Source organism: Temnothorax nylanderi, unplaced genomic scaffold, assembly GCF_030848795.1.
Source record: "Temnothorax nylanderi isolate EJ_2023f unplaced genomic scaffold, tnyl_v1.0 TNYL_tig0085_pilon, whole genome shotgun sequence".
Classification (NCBI taxonomy): Eukaryota; Metazoa; Arthropoda; class Insecta; order Hymenoptera; family Formicidae; genus Temnothorax; species Temnothorax nylanderi.
Window position 1 is genome coordinate 109,843 of NW_027249147.1, and position 27,786 is coordinate 137,628.

Genomic DNA, 27,786 nt, shown 5'->3' on the forward strand with positions numbered 1-27,786 from the left:
ATCTCTATTTTTAATAGTCCTTTAATAGTTTAATCTTCGCCTGCGTGCCTGAAAGAGGGGAAGAAACCTTTCTTTAAATATGACCTACACAAAGCGGCATAGCATACATATATAAAAAATATTAAAGAACGCGTAGCATACACGACTGGTATCGCATCGAGTTTTTTCAACCCGGGCAATCGCCTGACAACTTGCGCGCGCCACGATTCCGCGTCCATGTTCTCGCATATAGGATTGTTAATGAATAACAAATCTTGAAGATTAGGTATCTCCTGCAGGCGATTAAATTCCGCCCAATCTTTCACCAGATTGTTGCCCATGTACAAAACCTTGAGCGCTTTGAGAGCATTGACACCTTTGATCTTTTCAATCAAGTTATAAGATATCCACAACTCTTCTAGATGGTCACCAATCGCCTCCAATCCCGAGAACGTTTTGATATTGTTTCTGCTCAGAGACAAGATCCTCAGGTATTTCAGCGAATTAATACCGCTGATCTTTTCTATTACATTTGTCGATAAGGATAACTTCCTAGGAATATTTTAAAGAAATAATTTAATCGATGCATGATCTATATAAATCTTTCACGTTATTGTTAATTCGTTAAAAACAAACTCGACGTTAATTAACGCTGCCAAACTATTATCCATTCTCTCAATCGGAGGCCACTGGAAGGATAAAATTATCTCTTTTTGCTCGCTCGCGACCAGTCCCGTTTTCTCTTCCCATCTCTGAATGGCTTCTTTGCACGTTGTCGCTTTAGCCTATATATTTTTAGATTTTATTTCCAAGGAAAAAAATTTAATTGTGTAATTATTTAAAATCTATTACCATAATTCTTAAGGGGTTAAATCCTCCCAATAATTGTACACATTAATCTTAACTTTAATGAGATTAATTAAGTGTCGACGAATTATAAACATGCACGAACATATCGATGAAACATATCGCAATTCTCGGAAGTTAGATAAAGAAATAAACATGAAGATATATCAAGAGCAGCGATATAGCGTCACGCGCCAAGTATACTTTTTGTAAAGTACATTCTTTCATGAACCGAGATGCTAGTGATGCTACAACGTTACAGTTTTACAGGAACGATATACAAGATTCTGTACTCAGGATCGCGCGCGAACGATCACGTTTTCAAAACTTCCCGCGCTCGGCAGTAATTTCGTCGCTTTGGCGTCCATCTTACCAAGATTGTTTCGTGGCGTCAAAAAAAATACAAAATGGACAAAATTCAAAAGAGCGGTAGAGCTGCCGCATTAAATCGTAAAGAAAACACATTTAACATCATACATCACTTTAATCTCAACGGGAATTAAAATTGGCAGGATTAGGGAAACGAAAGAAGAGCTTGAAATGGGGGCTAATGGCAAGTTTTCAATTAACGTTTTTATCGCGCATAATCAGTGTCGTCGTGAGACAAAATCTTCGGCGTTTATGATCCACGCGAGATCGAGCGCCAATTCGAAATTCCGAGTTTGTTTTCGTGGGGGGCCGCGGACAATCGCCGATAAACGTCCGCGACCCCCCCGAGGGCCCGGAGTCCGGAGTCCGCTGTCCGATCCGGCCAATAGGCGTCGCGGACGCGCGTCGGCTCTCGGCTCGCTGGTCCACGAGTGCACGCCGACACGCGCGGCTGGCCGTGGCTCGATCGCTCGGACTCGCTCGCGACGCTCGCGTGCATCGGATTCGTAATCGCGCGTAGCCCGACACCGGCGATAAAATGCCGAACCGGTTGAGGAAGGACAAGGTACGTCCGCTGCGATAGTCGGACGTCGTCTCCGTCGCGGTTGTTTTGTCGTTTATCGTGCGCGCGCGGAACCCGCTCGTCCTATCCGGGTGGCGACGGTGTGCGCGAGACCGAGAAGAATATAGGAAGGAAGGAAAAGAGAGAAAGGAATAACGAGAAAGAGCGAGACGGAGCGGGGGGAAGAGAGAGAGAGAGGAGAGAGGAGCGTCGGAAGACGGCGAGGGAGATCGAGGGGGAACAACCCCGGCGGGCGGATCTCCTCAGCCACCCGAGGAGAGGATGTAGCGTGACTCCGGTTTCTTGACCCGATCCCGATTTCCGAGTCGCCCGCGTGCGCGCACTGCGCGCCCGCGCGCGCGCGCGCACGAGACCGAGCCGAAAGCCGAAGCCCGAGACCGACCGCCCTCTCTGTTTTCCGCGCGACTCTCTGGCCGACGTCGGGACGTCGTGCGCTGCTGGCCGTTCGAGTTCGGCTATTCTCGCCACCGACCAGGATTAATCGCGCGCGCGTTGCGCGATCGGCTCGTGCTCTCGTGCTTTGCTTTACGGCTCGCCTCTCTCACCGACGGCTACGACGACGACGACGGCGGCGACGACGGGGACGACGGAGACGCGTGCTGCTGCTGCTCACTCGGCCGCGCGCCCGGAACGAGCGCAATGGTATTTTAACCTTCTCTCGAATCTCTCTCTCTCTCTCTCGAGAACCCCGTGTGCGTTCTCACCGACGCGCTCTCCCGCTGTCACGCTCTCTCTCTTTCTCCTCCTTTCTCGCGAATTCGATATCTGGTAACCCCGCGCGTTACAAACGAGTCGCGAGTGCGAACGCGCCGGGAGTTCAACACCGCCCGGCACTCACTCCGCTTCTGTTCCAGGAGACGGCGAAGAGCGGCAAGGAGAAGACGAAGAATGGCAAGGACGTCGACGCCGTTGACGAGGTGAGGTTATATTGTCCCTCTCTCTCGCTCTCTCTTTCTCCCACCGTCTCTCTCCCGTCTCGCCGCGAGAAAGAGAGAGAGAGAGTGTGAGAGTGTGTGCGTGTGTGCGTGCGTGCGTGCGTGCGTGCGTGTCACTCCTCCTGTCATCACGGATTGTCAGTGTCCACGAGCCGCCGCGTGCGACTTCGCGCAACGCACTGTCCCCGTTTTAACGGGGCGCACCGACGGGAAAACGCATTCCGGCGAACTCCAACGGTGACAGGTCGGCCGCATGGCCGACCCGACATCTTGCATCTTTTACTTGCTTTATGTCCGCTACCGCGGACGCGAGTACGTCGCGTGCGTATGCACCGGATGCGTCGGACGCTTGGATTCCGGATACTTGGCGTCTCGTGAATTTAAAGAATTATAAATTATAAAGAATTCAACGGAACCTGCTTTATAAAGAATTGTAAAGCAGGTCCGTTGGAGAGAGAAGAAATCGGAAGAAATTTATCTCTATAACTAGGCTATCTTTGTAGTACATTGATTGTCGGAGCATGTGCTGTGCCGTTTTCAAGAAATAACAGCGTACTTTGTTCTCTGCACTGATAGATTCATCGATTTCCATACTACGTGCTGTTTATATAATTTGTATTAATATGATTTGCAACTTCTATATGGCTGTGATTATTGATTGTGAAAGAATATTTATATAACCAATATTATAAATATAATAGTGTACTGTTGTGTTATAGATAACATCACTTCAAAGAAATATAATTTATCAGTCTGGAGTGTGACAATGTGAATGCAGGAAGCGAAAGAGAAAGACAGTTTCGTGGTCGAAATCTATTTTCTTTCACGGATGCTTTATAGTTTATAAATACGGAATATGATTCACGCAAAATGTGGAGATTAAAATAGACGTGAAATACAATCGTACTGTACGCGTTGAATATCTTGTATAATTTAACAAATATGATATCTGTTATATATATATATATATATAGATATATATTTCATTTTTTAGTTATATAACATACTGTACGCGTTGAATATCGTGTACGATTTAACAAATATGATATCTGTAATATATATTTCGTTTTTTTTTTTAGTTATATAACTTCCTTCATGTTCTAATGAAGAATGTAAGCCATTGATTAGAAGTAGCAAATTGTGAATGACTCATCCTTGTACTTCAATTTGCTGCAAATTTGATATGGTATCTTTTTCAAATACCACAGTGGCACGATGACAGAAGTATTGTATTCTTAATATAGTTAATTAAGCTTATATCGAATTAACAATTATTTTGCTGCTATTCCTTAAACAGATACCATCCTAATCAGGTACATTTCATCGTATCAAAAAGATAATCTTGATATTTATCCAAAAATAATTAGCGAGAAGAATGACTAGATTTTCTAGATTGTTTTTATATTATGAATCTTATTATATATTTTTTTAATATAGCGATAGAGTATTTTTGTCGCCGCATTTCTCTCTCGTGTTTGGTATAGTTTCTTACTGTAGGGCGATAAATACATTTAGTTAGCGGCTAAAGCTAGAAATGTATTGTGCTTGCAGCGAGGCACTTATGATTGATATCGTTCAATGAGCGATTTAACCGCGAGCATTATTCGTCGAGCAGTCAGATAACGAAAGTTATCGCGTCGGGGTTGAAACAATTCCGGGCTAGATGGCGCACCTACAACGCTAACGAAGCTTATAACTAAGGACGGACAATGTTGACATCCAAATAATCAATTTCAAAAAATAACGATTTTTCACAATCGGACAATATCTCTAAAACATTAATAATAATCGACTAACTCGTAATTTTTATTTTTATAGCTATTTAATATTAAACAAACAAAATTTAAAAACAGCTTTGACCAAAATTTGATTGACCTATAATTCGTGATTCATTCAATTAGATTATAGCAAAATTTCCAATTGTATAATTCGTTGCTTTCAATTTAAACCTTTTTTTTTTTTACGTTAAAGTTCAGTGTAACAAAAAATTAATAATCCTATCCATAGTAATAAAATATTGTAGATATTTTTTGATAAGTTAACTTTCCATTTAATGTCCATTAAATTAATCGGGATTTTGTCAAAGTCATTTTAAATAGTGACTCAGATACAATAATTGAGAGAACAAGTATTAAGAAATTTAAAAGGAATATACATATCATATTACTACATATATCATATTAATCGAATAATTTTACATGTTCGCCATGTGTCAATAAAGTTAATAAAATCTAATAACAAAATTTAATAGCATCGAACCAAAACATTATCAATATAGGAATTTACAAAATCTAAAACTTAATCTATTTTTTAACAAAAAAAATCGTAGAACATAGAGTCTGTTTTCTGTTGCTGAACTGGCTGCACTAGTTGAGAGTTTATCTTTTTCCTTCCAATGTGTGTAGTAAAAAAGATAAACTCTGAACTAGTGCAGCCAGTTCAACAATAGAAAACAGACCCATTGATTAAGTGATCGACTTTTGTCCATCTCGATTCGTAACGAACGCCGTATAATGTTACAAAAAGGCACGGCCACTCATACGTATTGATACAAATAGGCACTAGGCAGGTACGATAAAAACAAAGGCAATTAGGCATTAATTATTTCCTCGTGGCAGTCTAATGCCATTAGTTAGTGAAATAAATATATTTATTACTGTCATAACATTTCATTTATGTCGTAAATTTAGTTTCAACTCATTTCAGCATTTTATATGCAATCTATCGAAAATGCAGCTTTAATCTATATAATTTTAATATATAAATAATTTTTCAACTTTCAACATTAGCACATTTACATGATTTTTTTTAATACCATAACTTAATACCGTAACAAATTGCGTTTTTTGAATTGAATCATATTTTATTAACAAATTAACATCTTGAATTTTTTATTCTGGTATCAGTGATATGATGCAAATTTTTATGCAGAATAATAATTTCGGAATTAAGTTGCGCTCTTCCTCTATGAAAATTCAGCTGCGCAGGAAAACCTCTTTGCATAATTCGTTAGCATAATTTCTATTAACATTAAGTTTATCTCCGATCGCGCATTAATTTGACGTTTCGTATCTCATCGATATATCGATAGGATCAATGTCGCATGTTAATTTTACGCACGTAACGATAACGTGGCGTTACGTAAATGTTTATTTGCATCGTTAACATACGTGGTTTCGCCTCGCTCATTCTGTTCAGCTGTGAAGATCCTGAAACCAAGATCGCGCTCTTTTTACTCTACTTTATTTTTACGATATGTTATTTAAACAACGTAATTACTCATTTATCAAAATAATAACGCTTGTCACAGATCGATCGCCGATGAATAAGCAATCCCGAGGAAGTCGACGAGGATTTCCAAAAAAGGATCTGCATCTTAAATAATTGCAGAATCTTCCCGATATAGATCTATCGAACTTTTCTCCCCCTTTCACTTCTCCCGTCGATGATTATACAGAGGCAATCAATGGCATGAAGCACGCATTGATCCGATGCCAAACATGTTACACATACACACACACGCACGACGCAAACGTACGTATGTACACACGTACCTGCGTGCGCACGTTCTTGTGGATCCTTGTGCTATCGTTTGACGCCGCATTCGTCGCCACGTGATCATGTCAAACTTGAACTGTGAGTGTGAGATGCGTGCGAAAAAGTTAAAGGCTCGCATGCTCTGGTTATTGAGACACGAATTTTGTCAACGGCCAGTTCGGGTACGTACACGTACGCGCGCGATACTTATTTCTTTCTTTCTTTTGGCAGCGTTGGCCGACTTCTGACGACGTCGACGGTCGCGCACACGTGACACGACATATTTCTAAAATAAGTGTCGCAGGAAAAATTATACGACGGAGAGCTCTCTTTCTCCCTCGAAGCGATGCGACCGCGATGCGCTAGAGTGGAAATCGCATTTGTACGTTCGTTCGAAGTGATGCAATTTGCGCCGCGCATTAGCACGAACACTTTGTATATCGCATATATATATATATATATATATATATATATATATGCGTTGGACCGATATGTGTACACACGACCGCCGTTTTGTCGTGGCGCTTTTACGCGTAATTTTGCGGGGCGAGGCCGAAAATTTCCACGCTACGCAACTAATGTCCATTTCCGCCGATGCAGATTAACTTTAATCTCGGTTTAAACTCGCTTTTTATTTTTGTCTAACTTTTAAAACTAGAAAAGGGTAAAAAGTGAGTTAAATCGAGACTAAAGTTAACCTGCATTGGTAGAAATGGACGTAAATAGCGTCGACAAGGCTACGCAGCGTGATAATATAAATAAAATACAACATATACAAGCGGCAATAATAACGTAAATTCTAGCGAAGGTAACTGTGATTATATATAATTTAACATTTCTTCGATTTTCTTCGCGTTCAATATGAAGATGTCTCTTTAATTACGTTAACGGCAGCCATCATCCGATCATTTTTAACTCGGTGATTATTCGTGGCTGGATATTTTAGTCGAAATCGGGATAGAGATAACATTTGCCTTGCAAGATATCACGTCGACGAGGGAACCGATCGGAATTTCGGACGTGGCGAAAGCATGTGACTTTCCGTCGCGCCGTGCTTATTTTCGGGGGACTGTGAATTCTTTCCTTGCGGCGTGTGCAACGCTCTCGTTAATGAGATCACACAAAAAATCTCGTTGGTTGTCCCGCCTACCCGATAAAACCAGCCATGCGGTGGAGAACTGTGTCTGTCTGTGTGTCTCTCTCTCTCTCTTTCTCTCTTTATTTCGAGCGACGTGCAAATAGAAAGCGTGCTAATAATAGTGAATACCGATGGTGCATTCCATGGCACCTCCGTGTCTCTCGCGTCGACAGCTTTTTCGGCGGCCTACCGAAGGGTCCAGGTGCGCGAAATTAGCTACGGCCTTTTTCGAAAGTTGCGAGATTTTGTAGCGAGAGAGTCGACAAGTAAAAGAGGAATTGCCAGAGTTATGCTCGAAATAGCGTAAGATTTTGGGGTCACGTTCAAGAGGCAGATAATACACTTGCGTGTGTGAGGTGCTCTTTTTTAAGGATTTCGGATTTAGGATTTAAAAGAGTAATCACGAAGAAATTAATTTAATGTCAGTCCCAGAGGAAAAATGGGCTGATCTGAGATTTTTATTATACTATAGATGCCAAATATAAAAAATTTATTAGGAAAAACTCATAGAAAAATATTTGACGCATAGACAAGTACCTAGAACGTACAAATTTCGTCCATTACGGCGACTCGAGCTTCATTCAACGGAAGGGACTGAGAGGTTTAAATTATTTTTCCGATATGACGATTAAAAATTGACTAACCGCCTGAGAATAAATTCATAAAATACGTAAGAGCTCGAGCGTGGGAGTGTCGACATAGATACACATTTAAGGGCCGCGCGGAAGGGCGATGATCCGTGTGAGGCGTCACTCGTGTAACAGCATATTTTCACCTTGGAATTCCGCGATCGTTTCCGAAAATAGGCCACGGCCGGCATAACTGTAGCGTCAGGTCGACGAAAAGTTATGCTTCCCGTGAAACCGCAATCGACTTCCGTGCCGCGATATATAACGCGGCCGCTTATATACACGATTATTCGTTAGATTGACGTGCGATAATGGGCCGCCGGTTTAGCACACGTCACACCGTAACGCGATGACAAATTGCGGATAGGCCGTGGCGCGATGTCAAAGAATCGCGATAATCGATTTACGGACGATCGCCGGGCACGATGCACGATGCACGATGTCCAGGAAATGATAGAGCGATGCTCCGTAAATTCCCGTCGAATAACCGGGAAGAACTCGTACGGCTGACGCCGCGATATCCGGATATCGGACAGTAATCTTCATTAGCAAGCGTTAATCTCTGCGAAACAACACATTTATAACGAACCGCTTTTAACAATCGTCTTTTTTTACGCAAAGACTTTTAACAATGGAGAGGATGTTATTAATAAAGGGAAATTAATGCGTGTCGAATAATGTATGCGCTGTGACGACAGAATTGTTTAGTGTTTTTCCTGGGTCGAGTTTGATTATGTGAGATACAAGAAAAGCTCCAACACATACAATATTTAAGAAAATTTGTAAGGTAAAATTGTAAAACAAAATTAGCTTCTTCCCGATGCACGGCTGAATTATGAAATGCATTATGACGAAGTGATCGATAACAAGCAGAAACAACACAACTATTACAGACACCTTACGCGAGAATTTCAGATGGATCGCACGGATAGATGGATTTAAATGGATCAAATGGATGATAGATTACAAGATTATTTACATAGAGATGTGGGTTATCGTTGTTTTTGCGTGGACGTCCATTTTGCTTATAAATATAGTAACCGATCGTTTAGTCGTCTTGTCAGATGACACTTAACCCTCCGTCTGTATACGTGGGTTTACGACGTTTGAGCCAAAATAATGTCTGCTCGTAATTGTAAAACTTGCAAGCCTGCCAGAAAATATTAAATAAACGATGATTATCAAAATAACTATAAAATCGTCAACTACAATGTAGATAGATGTTTTGTGAATTTTTTCAGATTTTTCTAAATACTTTGAGGTAAGGAAAAATAGCGTTAAACGTGACAGACTCACGTATACATTAAAAAAAACGTATACAGATGGAGGGTTAATTCTGTTTTACATTTAAACAAGTTAAATTATTTAATTTGTGACCATTTTGACAATTATTTATGTACAATTTTATGTTTTTTGGATTGCGACGCTTCTCATATATTTCTGTCTCTCATTATATATTATTTTATTTTATGAAACAAAAATTTTAAAAATTGTTGTTTAAGATACGTTTAGAAATCTCTTGCGTTACACGTTCAAGATTAAAATCCCGTCGCGTGTTATAGATAGGAAGAATTCGAATTGGGCTCAATAAGTAATAACAATTGGATGTCTCTTGACAAAATATGTGACAAAATATGTGACGCCTTTGTCGCATGTTAATAACCGCGCATGTGACTACGACAAGTCGGCGGTTCCTGCATGGCTTTCGCATGCACGACGCGTGCATACGTTGCACCTCCCACAGGTATTCAGAAATAGTAACCGGGCATTGTCGTTTCGTCACGCGGCGCCTAAAGCCGCTTTATCATCATTGTTAGGAAATAAAGTATGACAGGGAAGCGAGCCCGGCGTGGACAAAGGACCTCGCCGCGTTCATAATTGCTCTATCGACATGTATTTCTGTTAATATTGTGCAACAATATATCGCACGGATAAAGATGCATGTCAACCGTTTATTGGCAATTATTATCATGACAAATATTCCAACAAATTTGAAAAGGCCGCTTTAAAAAAGAGCTTTTAAACAAAGTAAAAATAAATTTAAACATTTTTTAACTTTGTATTTTTAAATAACATAAAAATAAATCCTTGTTTTTAATATAAAACTCGAGAAATCTTAAAACTGGTTATATTTCTATATATGCATCTTCAAGTTTTAATGTTTTCCGAATATTAAGTAGTTATGTCATTTGATAACGTGAGAGGCGTTTTGTCCCAAAATTTTCCGTGGCCCACCTACGCTGTCCAGAGAGCTTGCGGTTGGTCCAGGAGCAAAATCTCTCCCAACCTCTCATGCCGATCGTATAACGGAAACGTCGGGGAAGAACTCGCGATCGGCTATCCGTGCATGTGCGCCGAAGAGATGAAACGTAATATCTCGTAATTAGCGTGAGGGTTAAGGTCGTACGTAGTGGCCTTGAACGATCGGCGTCGATCGGACGGCGGCGGCGGCGGCGGCGACGACGTGCCGCGAGAGCCGATCGCGCTCGCCAAAACCTGCGGTGTGTGTACACGAGAGTGTCGCAAGTGGCTGGCTGCTGCGATTCTCGGTCACGAGTGCACGCCTGCCGCTCGCCTCTGACAGTGCGCTCTCGTCGCCGTCGCCGTTGCCGTCTCCAACTCCGACTCCGACTTCGACTCCGCGAAGCGCCTCTCGGACGATCTTTGGCGTCGCGACGTCGGTGACGCTGTCGCTTCGCGTCTCTCGCCTCCGCTTACGCGACGTCTTGTCTATCTATTTTTTTCTCTCTCTTTTTCTCTCTCTCTCTCACTCTCTCCCTCTCTTTCTGTCTCTCGGCCGCTGGCATCGCGACAGGCGAGTTCTCGCCCGGAGGGACTCTCTCTCGCGATCGCGCGCGCGAGAGAAAACAGTGTCGTCGGCGATTTCTCGGACGAAAACCGGACGAAGAGGTGACGTTCCTCCTTTGCGACGCGTCCGCGAGTAGTGCGATCCCCGAGTGCTGCGTCGTCGTCGTCGTCGTCGTCGTCGTCGTCGCGCGAACTCAGACTCAGATCGGAGATCTCCTCCACGAGAATATTCCGCGCTGGACATCCGCGTGGAGAATATTTATATCCCCTCGCCGCGCGGATGCCGCGAATTCTCCCGTGTTCCACGAGGCTCTGAGGTAACGCCCGCTTTTCGCGACTCGCGCGATCTCTTTTGCGTTCGACACGGAGCCGCTCACGAGTTAGTCGATGTTTTATGTATGAGAGATAAATAACACTCGATCCCGCAGGTGAGACAGCTCTATCGTTGCGAAAGTTGTTTATCTGCCGCAATATATATGTGCTTTTGTTCACGATCGCGGAAGATATGACTCGCAAACTTGCAGAATTACGCTGAATAAAGGAAGTAAATTAAAAACCGTGCAACTATACAATGTTACGTAATTATGAATATCAAGTTACGATTAATAATGCAATATAATGCGTTGATACGACTTGTAATCTTGGATAATTTATTCGACAACAACGCGATACAGAGAATCCAGGGGGAGGACGTTCAATATGAAAAATGGAATTCTTGAAAAATGTAGCGATACGTTATCGGTGTTAACTGCAAAGAGTTACGTCACGTCTAGGCTTCTTTTTAAAGATGGGTACTCGGGAGTATTGAGTTACAAAACATCGCGTGACGGCCAAGCGACAGAAAGATAATATTTACTCTCTCGTCATTTTCGATTGTCGACTAAAATACTTCGCGTATGCCGAAGCGCCAGTATAGAGACTTGCGGGCAGCGTGCGGCGGGCGGCTGCTTTTCCTAATCTTGGATAAGGGGGAGGGCCACTTCTCGCGCCCAGATATACTTCGTTTCCACCGGCTTATTTTTATACACCCGTCCGCCTTTTCGCGCGTAAATTGGTCGCGGGGCAGGGGAGGGGGTATCTGTCGTTGTTGTGCAAATAGATCGCGCGCGCGCGCGTGCACACGTGCCGCTTATTATCTCACTTATTAATCGCTGAAATAGTTTATCTCGTCGATCACCGAGCCCGAACTTTTACGACAAGTATACTTTTACGACAATATTGTGACGCCACGAATGTCCTAGATCGAGTGAGGATTGTAGCTTGAGAGTCGACTTTTCGTCTACGAGCGTATAATCTAAGTCTTTCTCGATTTTTTTCTTTTTCTTTTCTTCTTTTTTTCCGGAGAAAACCTTTCCGCGAGATATCAGGCTGATGCGCTTGAATGACGGGAAAATCGGTTTGACACTTTAGACCTGAAACGGAAAAAATTCCCGGCACGTTCCTCGAGTTATTTCGCGCGGATATTCTCAGGCATGCATTCGGGGATGCGCTCTCAGGTGCCGGCGGGAAGAAAGCGGATATTCCCGGTAGTACGTCGTGAAGTGGATCGGCTGTTCGACGGCTGTGTGATTGAGATCCTCTTCGTCCCGTGAGAAGGGAGTGATCCGCGAATGCGAGAATCATGTTGCGCCGCGACGCCGCGAGACCGTTTTTCCTGCCGCGGCTGGCTGCCGCCCTGTGCCGATAGTGAATGTCCTTCCTGGGCCGATCGCTGTTCCGGAAGTCGCCCGCTGGTATGCAGAGTAAAATGCAGACGTTGAGCGGGCTCGCCTTCGGGAACGTGTTCAGGAAAAAGGCAGGTTTCTCACAGCACCGGTTTCGGACGAGATGCGTTCTCTTATCAAATATTCAATAAAGTTAAATGTTGCGTCCTTACATGAATTTGTCGTATATGTGATTGTAAAGCGAAGAACCGAAGGCTGAATCTGGAAAAAGCTTATAAAATTTGGAAGAACTTGATATTTTCTGTGGATATCTTGGCGTTGTCATCGTGCGATTAGTTTAACTATATCGATTCGTGATCATGTGTGAATAAAAACTTTTATCTTTTGATATGATACACGTTTTATAGGAATAAATACTTTTTCACGCAAGATATTAACTGTACATAGCAGTTGTTTACTACTTTCTTCGTCACGATTAAACACGTAATTCGTACATCAATTAGCATTTTATTGTTTTATTTAATATTCGCGCAACGTTGGGAACTGTCACTTTTTATTTACGCGACTTCATTACAATAATCGCCTGAACTTCCTACTTTAATACCATTTGACATTATCAAGTATCAAAGTGCTATCTTGAATTTCTTTCCAAGAAGATAATTCTTTTATTTTGCCCTTGCTCGCGCAATTTAACGGGCGATTTATCAGCGTATATTTATCAGATGTGACCGATACGATAACTAAAGATAGGACAGCTTTTCAGCACATAGTTTCGATTGCGCAAAATAAAACGTTTATAGATAACTGCGTACGATCAGTATCGAATGCGCATTAATTTTGTAGCGATATAGAGTATCGTCATAATTCTAAATGACATATAAAAGTATAATACACTGAACGTGTTCAAGTTAGAAAATATCAAAAATTATCGCGTTACAATCAGTGAGCCTTTCGGTGCGAAGATCAATGACTTTCTTAACTCTTATTAACCTTTGTTTATAGACTGATAAATTAAATTAAAAGAATACATACAACGTGAAATTCGGATTTATTAAATTCGACTTATAATTAAACGTTGACTTTATTATAACAATAATCTTTTAATTTTTTAGTACTACTGTTTCAGCATATGTTACATATTTTTATTACTTTATTTTTTATACCCATTTCGCATATATTTCACACACATTTTTATATATGTGAAAATATTAAAAATATTTCAGAGGAAATTAATACGTATTGCAACTTGTATTTTCAACAGTGATTACGTGAATCCTGAAATAAATATAGGTTTTTAATTCCGCGAATTATAGCTCTATGAATATCATGCTTATTATATCAAGTTTAATGTATATTTAATTTAAAAAATTAATACTTATAAAAATTAATACTTTTAAAAGAGGGTGAATCTAACGGTAGCTTAACGAGACAAAAAATAGACATTGAGAAACTAGAATTTGAATCATTTCGTTAAAAACAGGGCAACTGTATATTAAACGGTATATGTACTTCGCACGTAATCACTCTCTTTTATCGTTACTGTTACCACATCACATTCATTCAAAATAATGAATGACTTCTGATGAATGAGAGAAATACCATTAGGAAGATGAAAGAAATGCATGTTACACGTCTCTTGGTCCCTCAGGCGGAAATTCTTGGTAGAACAAGAGCTGCAATAGTTGATGATCTTTGACCGTGAACTTCAACACTGACCGACCTTTCGCCGCGTAAAAGTATTCGTTATAAGCCATAATGCGCTGCAAAGCCGATCAATTGACAAAAATTAATTTACTTCAAAATGTAATACACGCTGCAAAAGTAGAACAGTTTTCAATATACTCTGTATTATTGAAGATCAATGCTATAAAAATTATTATATTATGAACGTGACCTTGGATTTGTTAGTGGGGATATATTTTTAATTTGTAATATATTTTATAATACATTATTATATTTTAATAAGAGAGAGATATATATCTAATTTAATATTTTTAATTTGTAATATATTTGTAATATATCATTATTTTTGAAAACAATATTTTTATAAAATCACCTTTTGAGTTTGTTAAATCTCTTTGTCGCGCGAGACAATTCCGCGAAACCACTTCCGCATTATCGCACGTTTATGTCGCGCGTTTTATGGACTTTTTAAGCTCTCTCGGAACAATAGTAAATACTGGGTCTCGCTGGGAGGCGATGTATAGGATCGTCAACTTTGTTTATCAAGCGGTACGTGATCGCATGCGCATATTCTTCTGAAGATACAGCGACCGGCAACATGAAAACACAGACCGACGACGCGACGACGAGTGACGGCAGCTTCGTAATAGTTCATCAGATCGTGTCTTACATCTATTTTTATCCGCAATCTGCGGACACACATTCCGTTTTACTCTCTACACCTCTTTAGAATACGTTTGACTTGCGTATGTGTATTACCTGTCATACTGCGCAGATGCGTTATTGATTACGCAATGTTTTATCATGCATTCAACGTTAGATATTTCGACGAACGAGCTCCGAAGTGAACTCTCGTCGAAGAATATATTTTACATAAAATTTAATTATAAATTAATTTCGTAATTTACGTTTTCCGATATCTGAAAATTTTTATAGGTCATAGTTCTCTGATTCTCGATGTCAACTTTTTGATCAAATTACTTTAAATTTGCGTTAAGGAACTCTTTCGTCTGGTCTCTCGATTACCGATACAGCCGATATAGAACACCGTTGAAAAAGTCGGTAATTGCTAATTAGACATTCGACGTTAGGCGCGAAAACTCCGAAAGCGGAACGATCGAGAAAGTAAATGATGAAAGCTCGCGTAACTAGTTGGTCGGTTTGTATAATAAAGCGAGAAGAAGGGGATCTGATTGGATTCATAATGAGACGCCAATGTGGTTCACTTGTTCGGCCGACTTAACCGCAGTCCAAAGCAGATAAACCAAAGCATTTCTGCCCACAACTTTCCTCATTCGAATAACCTACTTAACTGTGATCGAAGATGATTATAAAACGCTCTGTTCGTTTACGTGTTTTTTTTTTCGCGATGTTCACGGCCGCGTCTATCGCTCAGCAAGTCAAGTGATTAACAATCATGTATGCAACACATACATGTTTTATATAGTGAGATTATGAAGGGTCATTCTTCCTTACACTACAATGTTACATTTAATTAGAATTCTCGTTGAAGTATATATTTTACGTGAAATGAAATTAATAGATCAATATTCTCTCATCCATTTTCCAATATCTAAAAATTCTAGTAAGTAAATCATAGTTTTCTAATTTTGGACAATTCTTGACATAAATAAATTATTCTTGTTTAAATTTGCACTAAAGAATTAAAAAATATGTTACAACGAGCATTGCTTGTTTCTAGTTCTTACAATTAGTATTCACGAGGTATTCAATATTAAATGTCTTACCAATGAAACGCTTAATTACTTTAAAGTTATTTAAAACTACTTAATTAGAGACTATGCATTGTGGATCTGGAAAATTTTATTTATTGAAAGTTCCTTTATACTTCCAATTTATTATATCTGAGAAATATTATTTGTGCTCCGAAATTTTTATTAAGAAAGAAATTAATTTTTTATTGGTCAAAAAGGATTATATAGGACATGAGCGTGAACTTGGGGCATTCCGTTTTCCAATCCTGATAAGGAGATGAAGAGATCACGTTCAGTTTTTGCACGCATAACGTGCATAGAGAGTATATCTTGCCATAGATCGTGGAAAGTTTATATCGCTTCCTGGCGTTCCATTTATTTAATATTAATCTGATCAGCGAACGAATGATCGATCTTTCACCTATAACCGAGTCGAATTAAGCACACTAATCACAGACTCCTATTTAGATTTAATACACATTGCGATTTCTTAATTCTCGATTGAGAATGGATTGGACATTATTTATATATAAAAAGTTATTCATTATATTTATAAAAAATATGACAAAAGCGGATGTATAAAAATTATAAAAAGGTTTTAAATAAGTATTTTAATCACATATGTCATTGACTTCAGAAAGAGCTCTTCATTTATAATCAATAGTTATTATAAATGATCAATAAGAATAATAGTTTTTTTATCTAAAATTTATCATAATTACTTTGTCCATTCATTAATTATCTACAAGTTTTTTATGTCATAATATTTTTTATCTACCATAGGCAAACAAGGTGACCGGGGGACCTCCTGCGGGCAATGCACCGCCTCCGCCTACACTTATCAACAAAATCAAGTATCAACCCGGTGGACCCGTAATCAAAAAGGATAAACGGCAAAGCAGCTCGAGGTTCAACATATCGAAAAATCGGGAACTGCAGAAATTGCCGCTGTTGTCCGGTGAGTCATTCAACCAGAAATATATATCATAAGTCGTAAGATATGCCCGCTAATCCTAAACTTGGCAATGTGTCCTTGAGATGAATGAAATTCTTTTTGCAATACGAAAGTATAAGATTAATCCCACTTGATAGCTACCATTCCTGTTAGATCAAATAAAATGGTAACGATTTTTTACGTTTCTTACACTTGTGTCATTGGTGATAAAAATAAGAAGGAAGTATGTCATATCTCTAGCATATTTACGTATACGTCATACTCATTTTGTTGCAAATAGCTTGCAATCTAGAATTGGCTTGATCAACAAGTAACATAAAGAAATCATTATGCAAGAAACTAGTTCGCATATAACACAGCGGTCATAATTGAACGATTGGATCAGGACAAAGATCGAACGCGCAGAAGTATAACGATGAGAAAACAAACAGCGGAAAGTTGGATAAGAAAAAGATAGCGGCGAAGAGTAGCGAGAAGAGGAGAAGAGAGGAGAGGAGAGAAGGGCAACGACAAATTGGTCCGCCTGCCCTTTCCCAATGTAATGCCGGTCAATCGAGGTTGCGAGACTACCTCCTACGTCAGAGTCTATCGATTGCGTGCGACGAGGGTCGCGCAGGCGCCCCGGATTCCATGATTCCCCGTTTTCCCACAACGTAAACAGTCGGGAGTTCCGCCCCCTCTCTCCTTTCACCCTCCCGTCCCCGTTTCGGCCATCCCTTTCTGATCCCTCTCCTCCAACCGCTCCGAGACCAGCGCCCGAACACCCGCGCCGGCACCCCCGGTCGCGAGAGCGGCCCCACCTGGCCGCGGCTCCACCTGCACAGAATCTCGGCGAGGGGGGTTGTATCGACCCCGTGACCGATCGAGAAATGACCCGCGAGATCCCGGCGAGGACCCTCGAGTTCGTTGAACCTGGTGCCACTTAGGCGAATCTCACCCGCCGGTCCCCCTCCTCTCGCCGCCTCCCGCCCCTCGCGAACGCGGTCACCGGGTTCCGGGGACCCGCGAGAACGCGCCGCTAGTGCTCGCCGGTGTTTCACGGGGGTGGCTTCGCAGCGCGAACACCCCGAAGAGAGAAAGGCCGAGAAGAGCCTTGCCTTCCCCGACCCGATCGATTGACACGGACGAAGCAACAGATTGTTGCGAGCGTTAAACAACTGCGGGAATTAACGGCGGACGGACTCCGGCGGTGTCAGCGGGGGTTGTTATCGCGAATTCGTGAGAAAATCCGGTTAAGGGCGGGCGCGACCGACTCTCGAAGCTCGGAGAACTTTGAGGTCGTCTGGAGCTTCATCTGGAAAAAGTGAATTATTTCGGATGGATGTCGTAGAAAATATCGGAAATACTTGATGAAAATGATTTGCTTGGTGATCGAATAATTTATAACCGGTTTAAAAAGGGTAACGGATATTGAACGGAACAAGAAGTGGGGAAAATTCTAAATCGATGAGTTGAAAAATTAAAATTTTCCGATCAGAAGTTAGTAAATCCCTTTGATTAAAAGGCTTTCTGTCGAAAATTGGCGAGTCTTGTGGTTTAGAAACTTGAGAAAATAAAAGTTAGTGAATTTTAAGCTTGAAGAGATTTTTACAAAGATTGTGGTGAGTTTTAGAAAAATAGTCTCGTGTTTTGGATTTAGTGAAAAATAATATAAGAGCTTTTAATACGTTTATTTAAATCTTAATATTCGCTGCTCGTACGTTATATGCGGAATCATGGATTTAATTAAAATACGTGGAATTTCAATGGAATTGTAGTAGAATTGAATTGAGTATAGAATGAAGATTCGTAGAATTTTTATATATACAATTTTAGAAAATCGATTTTATTGTGGTGTACTTTGCGAGAAATAATAAGTTGAAAATCTGATTAGAATCATAACAGTTAAATGATTCGTCGTTACCAGATTATTTAGTGCTTCATTAACTTGAATAAAGTATTGATTATGCTTTTCATACATTATAGAAATATAGATAATATTAAATATATTTATACGGGAAGTTAATTGGATTTATTTATATTAATAGAAAACGATATTTCTAACAAATTCCACGCATATAATTTAGCACGTATTAATTTGTGCATATATAAAACTTATGTATACAATAATTTAATATTATATTTGCTTACGTTAAACTATCAAACTCGCTTTGTGCGAAAATATTTCTCGCAACTGTGCAACGTAACAGACGATTCGCGTTGCTTTGCATTAAAAGTACAGTTACGTTTCTGCATGGTTTGGCAAAACGCGTAAAACCACGCGCGTTTCCTTCGCGCTATGCTATGCGGAAAATAACGTGGGAAGCCGGTAAAAGTGACTTGTCGAAGGCCGACAATCGCCGTAGCTTAATAAAGTTATACGTCGCATTTCGCCGAGTAAATTGGCGGATGATTGCGAGTTATGTAATAAAAACATTCTCCGGAAATTGGTTTCCGTTCGAGCCGGTTAAGTCCGTAAATCCGGGACCGTATAAATTGGCAAAGCTGTGAATAAGTGAACTTAAAGTTACCTGATAATTAGGACATAAGAAAAATCCGCGAAAATTGACGATTGTGGAAAATAATTTTTAATACAATAATTTTTTTCTTCTTTTAATATAATATTTTTCAAATGCATATGTGATTTATGCAATAGAGAATAAGTAATTAGATAATTTAGGAAAGAAAAGTTATACAGACGTTTATGTTTTACCGGCATTTCTACATGTTTGCGGAATTTAGACTATTGCTGATTTAAGGGAAATCATTATCGTATACAAACCTTGTTCAAATATGTTTGTGTAAACCGTCATATATACACCAACATTACGTGGAATGTTTATTTTTATTTCTCAAATGAGAAACTCTCTGCAATCGAACATTCGGTTAAACGATGTTTGTTTGATATAGAGATTTACTGCTATTTAAATAAATTATCAGTGTTTTATAATTGAAATTTTAAGCTAGCTTCATGTTGAAAAGAGCGAAATCGCGGAAGTAGGGAATATTATTGATCGCGATTTTGACGTCAGGAAAAAACCGATCCTTTCGAGTGTGTGAATTCAAAGTGTAAATTGTAGAAGTTACCGAGACGATACGTGAATAACAGAACCTGTGCTGCGCAATTCGAAGCATTCGAAGAGACACTCGTCGATGAATAAAGTGCGAGTGTAAAATCGGTACTGAACACAATATTTCGCGATGGTTCACGTGGGTGGAATTGGCCCGTCTCTGGGCGGTGCTCTGCCCAAAAGTCCCAGCTTTCATCAGGGTCTTGCTTTGGCGACGGTCTTGCCCCAGGATTCGAGCAAGGGTTACCCGGTGACGTTCGCGCTGCACTATCAACCTTTGCAACCGCTGCTAATCGGTAAAGCTCTCCGTCGCTTAAATCAGTTCTGCAAATCATTTTTACAGATTCGATTAACTCTTAAACTTTCGTTATCACACGTGAATTTATTGTAGAACCAATCTATGCACTTTTTTCCATACCCGATTTTCTGATATTAACTAAACGAGGGATTATATCGAAATAAAATCATTGAAGGATTAATTTAGCGTTTCTTTTATTTTTGTAAAATTTATATTAGTATTTGATATTTGATTGTTCGTGGATGATGTCCATGAAATAGTCGACTCGTGATGAATTCGGCAATCGCTACTCCTTCTATTATTATTACAGAGACTGCTAGGAATAGCAAGCGATAAATAATGCCACTCAGTTGCAGTCGCGATATTTTGAAGGTCGTTATCGATCTTCTTTCAGAACCCACTCAATTAATCGGAAAAAGCCGAGCTCTTTTAAGATTTAAAATCAAAAGTCTGCTGCTGACGCAAGCGGTTATAGCTTGTATATATATTAACTAATGGCAATCCTACGACGGCACGCTTTTCGTGCCGAGTATTAAGAAGTGGAGGTCGATTAACATCTGAAATAACTGTCTGTGCAAATCAGAGTCTTCAAAGAAACGAATAGAATATTGATTTTAATCGCGTGCTGCATTTTTATCAGTCGCAAATTACATTCTGGATACCCTCATTTTTATCGGACATCCTTTATTAAATTGATTTGACCTCTGCTGAAAATTACAAAGTCATTTCAAAATCGGGAAAATGTTAATATTCTGCATATTTATATGCAGAATATACATATCTTTATAACAAAATTAAAATTATATGTCTATTACATATCAGTATAAAAACTTTGTAATCGATAACATCTTGACGCTGATATATAAACATAAATTATATATTTCAAAGATTTAACTCGTTCGAGGGTCATTTCTCATCTAATGTCAAGGAGGCCAGTTAGGCAAGTGGGAAAGCTATTTGTAGCAAAATAATTCAAACGAGAGAAAAAAAATGAGTAGCGCAAAAAGGATATACATTCGTATGTACCCTTTCGTATTGGCGTGCATCGATATTCTTGTGGGCTAATATGATTAATGGGTGCATTAATATTACCGTTCTCACTTCTTGAGGTACAAGCTGCCGAGTGCCGCGCGATTAATCACCGGCTATCTGATTCCAGAAACACAACAGGGAAACGAACGGGAGGAACTTTTTATACAGAAGCTACGGCAATGCTGCGTCCTCTTCGACTTCGAGTCCGATCCGTTGTCGGATTTGAAATGGAAGGAGGTAAAACGCACTGCCCTCCACGAGATGGTCGAGTATGTAACCAAAAACAAAAACGTTATTACCGAAGCGATATATCCCGAAGCGGTGAACATGGTAAGAACGGCATTCTAATATATTCTGTGTACACGTAAGAGCATAATAAACCTTCCAAATTGTATGAAGTAAAAGCTTTTCATAGATTGGAAATACGAGATTATGTAAATGCTAAGAAATTAGTTTTGAAATAATAATGGAGATGAACTTTTTAATGAAATATTATTTCGGACAAAGTAATAAAAAAAAAATAGTATTAGAAAAAAGTATAATAAAGTTGACAGTGACATGAAAATATAAGGAATATTCTTAGCATTTACATTGTTTCTATATTTTCAAAGAAGACATGAAATATGTGTCGAGACATAATCTAAATAAAATAGTGCCTCGAGGGAATAAAGTTGAAAGATTTTACCGAGAAGGAAATCCTTGCAGTTCGCCGTGAATTTATTCCGGACGCTACCCCCATCATCAAATCCTAATGGCGCGGAGTTTGATCCGGAAGAGGATGAGCCGACGTTGGAGGCGGCTTGGCCGCACTTGCAGCTCGTCTACGAATTCTTTTTACGGCTGCTGGAGTCGCAGGACTTCCAACCGTCCATAGCGAGACGTTATATAGATCAAAAATTCGTGCTGCAGCTCTTGGAGCTATTTGACTCCGAGGACCCGAGAGAGAGGGATTTCCTTAAGACTACCCTCCATAGGATTTATGGAAAATTCCTGGGGCTCAGGGCGTACATTAGGAAACAGATCAATAATGTTTTCTATCGATTTATTTACGAGACGGAACATCACAACGGCATCGCAGAACTACTTGAAATTTTAGGAAGGTAACGATAAGTTAAATAAGAACGTAATGCACATTAAAATTTATAAGACCGATCAACTGATCGATATTCATTTCCTTTGCAGTATTATAAACGGCTTTGCTCTGCCATTAAAGGAAGAGCACAAGGTGTTTTTGTTAAAAGTCCTGTTACCCTTGCATAAAGCTAAGTCATTATCCGTGTACCATCCACAACTAGCGTACTGCGTCGTTCAATTTCTGGAGAAGGACCCGTCGTTGACGGAACCTGTAATTAGAAATCTGCTGAAATTCTGGCCAAAAACACATTCCCCTAAAGAAGTTATGTTCTTGAACGAGCTTGAAGAGATCTTGGACGTCATTGAACCAGCTGAATTTCAGAAAGTCATGGATCCGTTGTTCAGGCAATTAGCCAAATGCGTATCATCACCGCATTTCCAGGCAAGTACGCAATTTCGTTATTTTGTCTCGTACGACGTCTAACTTGTGCTCACTTGTTGTTCCAGGTGGCGGAAAGAGCTCTCTATTATTGGAATAATGAATACATAATGTCCTTGATATCGGACAATTATTCTGTCATCCTACCGATTATGTATCCAGCCTTTTATAGAAACTCCCGCAATCACTGGAACAAGACGATCCACGGTTTAATTTACAACGCCCTGAAACTTTTCATGGAGATGAATCAAAAAGTATTCGACGAGTGTACAACACAGTACTATCAGGTACATTTACAGACAGATATTTATATTTTCAATTACGCGTATACTGTGTAAATGAATGTCTAAATTAACCGGCTGTATTTAGCATTAAATGAAAATGATAAATATATTTTGACGAGTTTAACATGAATCGACATTATAATTTCAAAACTACACAACTCTACGTTAATTTGATTTTGCAAAAAAAAAATGTTAGTCTTATTTATCACGTATATTCTGATCTAAAACTTCATAGGAGCGTCAAAGAGAACGAAAGCTCATGAGAGAGCGAGATGAAGCATGGATGCGCGTGGAAGCGCTCGCGATGAGGCATCCAAACTATAATATTGCAAATAAAGGTACAACGAATAATACATTTTACACATCATCACAACACATAGATAACTCACCGCCTGACGAAGACGGTGACCCGGATCAAACTCCGCTTACCTTGGAGAAAATCGAAGCTAAAGCTAATGAGGTATGAATTGATATTTATCGGTATCGTTTTTTTTTTTTACTTCGATGCTCTGTTATATAAAGCGTACCGGATATTCTGATGTCTCAAATAAATGTTTTGTTACACAGGCGAAGAAAATGACAAACGTGAACAAAGTGAAACCGCTTTTACGAAGAAAGAGCGATTTACCGCAGGATTCGTACACAATACGGGCATTGTCCGACCACAAACGCGCCGATGAATACCTTGTTACGCCGCCAGATCCCAATAATTGCTAGTCTCTACCACAACCCCTTCCCATGTATCCTCTGTTTTGCTGTAGCAACATCGGAAGTTAGCTTTCTTTCTGGGGGGGAAACGGCGATAAGAACGTGATTAATTTGGCTAAAAGTCCCACTGTGCGAAATCAGTGATGTTATTATCACCTCAATGTATATCACATCGTATTTGCTTTTTTTTATAGAAGAAAGGAGAATCCTATTATCCCGCCGCATATCGATTCAAAGACAGAGTGTATAGGTACTCGTAGAAGCTTACAGAAAAAAAAACTCGTTCTTTATAGAAATGCGTTGTATTTATTTCTTCACTATGAAAGAAAGAAAAACATTGCGGTTGAGAGAAACTGTAACAGCATCATTATAAAAAACGCGCATATAATAAGCGAGAAGGGCCCTAAATACATTACTTATAGAATCGCCATCACCGAATCAGCGCTTTGAAGTGCTACCCTCTGCTATGTCTCAACAATAAGATAATATATGGATAATGTACGTAAACGAGATTTCATTGTGGATACTACGGTTGTAATGGATTTGGTTCTATTCTATTCTACAAGAGATTTTATATACAGATGAGAGTTATGTACGGGAATGTGATCACAAGATATACACGTATCCTCTCGATGTTGTAACCCATACTATTGCGCTATGCGAGCTTGTTGTGTTAACATTCTTGCGAACGACGCGTTTCCATTTATGTGCAAATGATATATACATATATAAATATATACGTACTTGCTTTAACACTACAGGCTCGTTGTAGTACGAGGAGAAACAAATGAGTCGAGACGAAGGAGAAGAATACACGCCTGTGTGCGCGTTATCTTAGGATGTATATGATAGTGCTATTTTAAAAATAATAGATTGCTACGAGAAAATCTGGATACTTCTGAGTGTACTACTTTTGTATCTGTTGTGCCTAGATGCCTGTGGAAAAAAAAAAGAATATGCCTCCGCGCGGGGCCTATATACACTACGAACAGCAAGATTAAGCAGCGAGTTTACATGTCGCTTTGCCAAATATAATCGATATTACAGAATTTCAGTAATGCTTGCATAACATGTTGTGTTGTTAACTCATTGATCTTGAGATTAATTGAAAGATTATACTGTTGCGGCCCAGAGGTAGAGGAGGGAGAGGAATAAAAGAAGAGACGAAAGAGGGAAGGGTTAAAATACAATTTAGTCCTTGCGCTGCTGGCAGGTTGTTACGTTAATAATTGTCGAGGATACCTTGTTGAACATAGATATGATAAGCACTTATATTAAATATTAGAAATTAAAATTACGGAGATAGATTTAAAGTTTATTTACTTATTAATTATTCCTATTCGAAAGAGAGAGGAATGGCCATTTCAGCTAACTGATCATTAATTAGTGGTATAAATATAATATTATTATTAGTTATTGTATTATTTTTATATAGTAACAAGACGAATAATGACGAAAATAGGGTAATAGTAATAATGTAGTAGCTGGTACATGTGGCAAAATGCCTTGAATCCGTTTAGTCTATCCGGAAATCTACGTTTTTCCCAAATTAGATCGATAATAAATAAATCATGCATTTCTTAGAAAAAAAAATACCGTCACGTGTCAGGGAAAGAGAAAGAGAGGGAGAGAGAAAGAAGACGAGAATTCTTATACGCTGCATGCAGCAACTCGAAAAGACATCGAATCAGATAATCTCCGCGAATGTGAATGTGCACGCCCGTAAAAGCTGGAATCGAATCGTAGAGGACCGGAAAAGAAAGGAATTAATCGTAATAATGATATTACTATAAATAATAATAACGCCGTTATTAAGAGGATATAGAGTTGCCGGATCGTTTCAATGTAATAAAGACGTTAATCTTGCATGGTACCGTGGGAGTTCTTTCATACGTATCATGCGTAAAGCATTATAGGAATATTTCATCCGCGATCGTACATCTTTTTTTTAATAAGGAATCCAAATAGAGATTAGAAGCGGTATAATTTTGCCGAATTTAGATCTCGACGCTTTTTGGATGCTGTGAGCATCCAAAAAATGGTCTCTAGATAAGATGACGATGGAAACGCAACGATCGGTGTGAAATTGGAACTCGCCGGTAAATTGTATCGATCTAGATCTGATCAGACACAGAGATTTTCAAGCACAAACGTGCGAGAATGGGCTTTCTTCCTGCTCGCGCGTCTGCAGCGGATATTGTATAATGTATACGTTGAAATTATACCGATCCTAATCTTTGAATTCGAGTCGCCGGATATCGGAGTCAGGAGTATCTCGACTGAAAACGCAATATAGAAGTAGAAAATGCTCTCCATCCCGTGACTTTCAAGAGTCCTCGATTGAAACCCACTTAAACGCGGTAAGATGAGACCTCGTCGTGCGCAGTTTGCATTTCATGTACCTGCATATATCGTGTAAATAATATAATTATTTTTGAATGCATTCATCCTTTTCAGTTCCAAAGACACGCTCGTCTCTCGACGAGCGTTGTGCTAGAAGAATTTAGCGCGAACTCTTTTCGAACGTTATTTTATTTCTCTTTTATTTTCCGGATACGTGGAATTTCTGTAACGTTCATGAATTTATCGATAAAGATTTAGAGGCGAACACTTATAATTTTTTTTTTTTTTTTTTTTAACTACTTTTATGTATGCAGATTTTTATTGAATTTTTCCTAGCGAGTTTACAGCTGTATATTGTATGTGTGTAATCACTTTTGGCAGATGCGCGCAATACGTATACATGGAACTCTTTGAAAAAGAAAAAAAAGATCTCTATGTAAATGGACACACGGTCGCAATATTGTACAATGTCCGTGCCGCAATCCGAATTGAGAGGGGCGGAGGAAGGAGGAGAGGAGAGATATCAGTATCGCATAGACGTAAAAACCTTTACAGACATAATTTCGCTGAGGGCACCTCGATTGTAACAGGATTTTCTATGTGATATTTAAATTAATTTATGTTAATTTAAACTATCCTTATTATACCGGACATTATATGGAGCGTAATCACGAATCCACGAGAGAGAGAGAGAGTATCCGTCGCCTCTCCGTGGCCACGAGCAATTTCGTTATATCCGTTCCATTTGGATGTCGTTCGAGCGATCGAATATCGAATTTGAGCGATGATATTTCGTACACGTATCTGCAATTTGTTAAAAACATAGTTTTATAGTAAATAAAGAGGATTACGAGAAAAGCAGATGCATTCTTACATCGAGAAACGTTCTAGCGTTATTGTAACAATTTGTAGAATCGACGATTGTGTGAAACGTACGCGGCGTACGCGGTATCGAGTATAGGTGCAAAAGATTATTGAAAAACTGGATTTTTTAAAATCATTTCAATGTGTCGCAAATATTTTCTACGACGCGATACTTGCAAATGGCTGATAACTTGTAAAATATTCATAGAAAAATGGCCTAGAATTCTATTATTTAACGCATCGGCAACATCTCAATTTTTTTAAATGTTTACAAAATTAACGTGTAGGAACAGAACGTGAAGATGCAATTGAAATATTTCAATGATCAACGATACAAATAATGCGCCTCTAATGAGTGCGTTTCTAATATAAAATATTAGACGTTTGAATAATAAACTATTAATTTTTATTATTTAATTAACTCAAACTACCCGGCGTTGCCCGGACTTCTTGTATCTGGAATGTCAGTATTTATAGAAATGTAAAAATATGAAACAATAACATATTGAAATTAATTAATTAATATTCTTACTTATAAAATAATGCACTAAACATAAATTGTTAAAAACTGTTTAGATGAAATTAGGGCAGGAGGTGAGGTGTCTAGGTTTCATATTTTCCGCAGTGGTCTAGAAAGTAAATATTCAAAATTTCGGCCGGTCAAAGGGTTACAGATATTCAAATTTATATATAGATTCTCATTTACGAAGCGCTATATAGAAAGTTAAGATATCGCGAGGTCAAATTGCAAAACATCAGGAAGATACATAAGAGGGAATTCGATCTCGTCACGGGTTTTTCCCCCGAGGAGAGAGAGAGAGAGAGAGATTTAATTGTTATTCACGTCCGAATA

The 27,786-nt window shown here is 39.4% G+C and overlaps 2 protein-coding genes and 2 long non-coding RNA genes across 8 annotated transcripts; 1 reads left to right on the plus strand and 3 right to left on the minus strand.

Annotated features, from left to right (window-relative positions):
• Window positions 1-29: 29 nt before the first annotated feature.
• On the minus strand, window positions 30-650 carry LOC139774716 (dynein axonemal light chain 1). Its single transcript, XM_071710146.1, has 3 exons — window positions 616-650; window positions 142-531; window positions 30-48 (listed from the first exon to the last, which is right to left on the minus strand). The coding sequence occupies exons 1-3, from the start codon at window positions 648-650 to the stop codon at window positions 30-32; spliced, it is 444 nt and encodes a 147-aa protein (XP_071566247.1).
• A 1,067-nt stretch (window positions 651-1,717) lies between these two features.
• LOC139774674 (serine/threonine-protein phosphatase 2A 56 kDa regulatory subunit gamma isoform) lies at window positions 1,718-26,927 on the plus strand. 5 transcript variants are annotated; one of them, XM_071710089.1, is made up of 9 exons: window positions 1,718-1,759; window positions 2,632-2,694; window positions 16,670-16,844; window positions 21,349-21,551; window positions 21,927-22,321; window positions 22,404-22,737; window positions 22,803-23,021; window positions 23,254-23,478; window positions 23,586-26,927. In XM_071710089.1, exons 1-9 carry the CDS (start codon window positions 1,733-1,735, stop codon window positions 23,733-23,735), a joined length of 1,791 nt encoding a protein of 596 aa, XP_071566190.1. In that variant the 5' UTR covers window positions 1,718-1,732; the 3' UTR covers window positions 23,736-26,927. The 5 variants fall into 5 exon arrangements, with proteins under 5 accessions (XP_071566190.1, XP_071566191.1, XP_071566193.1 ...); XM_071710090.1 differs by lacking the exon at window positions 1,718-1,759 and adding an exon at window positions 1,908-2,419; XM_071710092.1 differs by lacking the exons at window positions 1,718-1,759; window positions 2,632-2,694 and adding an exon at window positions 10,969-11,141.
• Window positions 5,303-6,786, minus strand: LOC139774681 (uncharacterized). Its single transcript, XR_011718642.1, has 2 exons — window positions 6,267-6,786; window positions 5,303-5,921 (listed from the first exon to the last, which is right to left on the minus strand). It is a non-coding gene; the product is annotated as an uncharacterized lncRNA (long non-coding RNA).
• On the minus strand, window positions 13,518-14,782 carry LOC139774682 (uncharacterized). The gene is made up of 3 exons (XR_011718643.1): window positions 14,545-14,782; window positions 14,088-14,248; window positions 13,518-13,763 (listed from the first exon to the last, which is right to left on the minus strand). It is a non-coding gene; the product is annotated as an uncharacterized lncRNA (long non-coding RNA).
• Window positions 26,928-27,786: the final 859 nt, after the last annotated feature.

Bases quoted from the DNA above. Each gene is read 5' to 3' on its own strand.
- LOC139774716 (XM_071710146.1), bottom strand. From the start codon at position 650: ATGGATAATAGTTTGGCAGCGTTAATTAACGTCGA. The intron at 532-615 runs GTTTGTTTTTAA...AAATATTCCTAG, and splicing joins GCAGCGTTAATTAACGTCGA to GAAGTTATCCTTATCGACAA.
- LOC139774674 (XM_071710088.1), top strand. From the start codon at position 12,515: ATGTCCTTCCTGGGCCGATCGCTGTTCCGGAAGTCGCCCGCTGGTATG. The intron at 16,845-21,348 runs GTGAGTCATTCA...ATCTGATTCCAG, and splicing joins GAAATTGCCGCTGTTGTCCG to AAACACAACAGGGAAACGAA. The intron at 23,022-23,253 runs GTACATTTACAG...AAAACTTCATAG, and splicing joins GTACAACACAGTACTATCAG to GAGCGTCAAAGAGAACGAAA.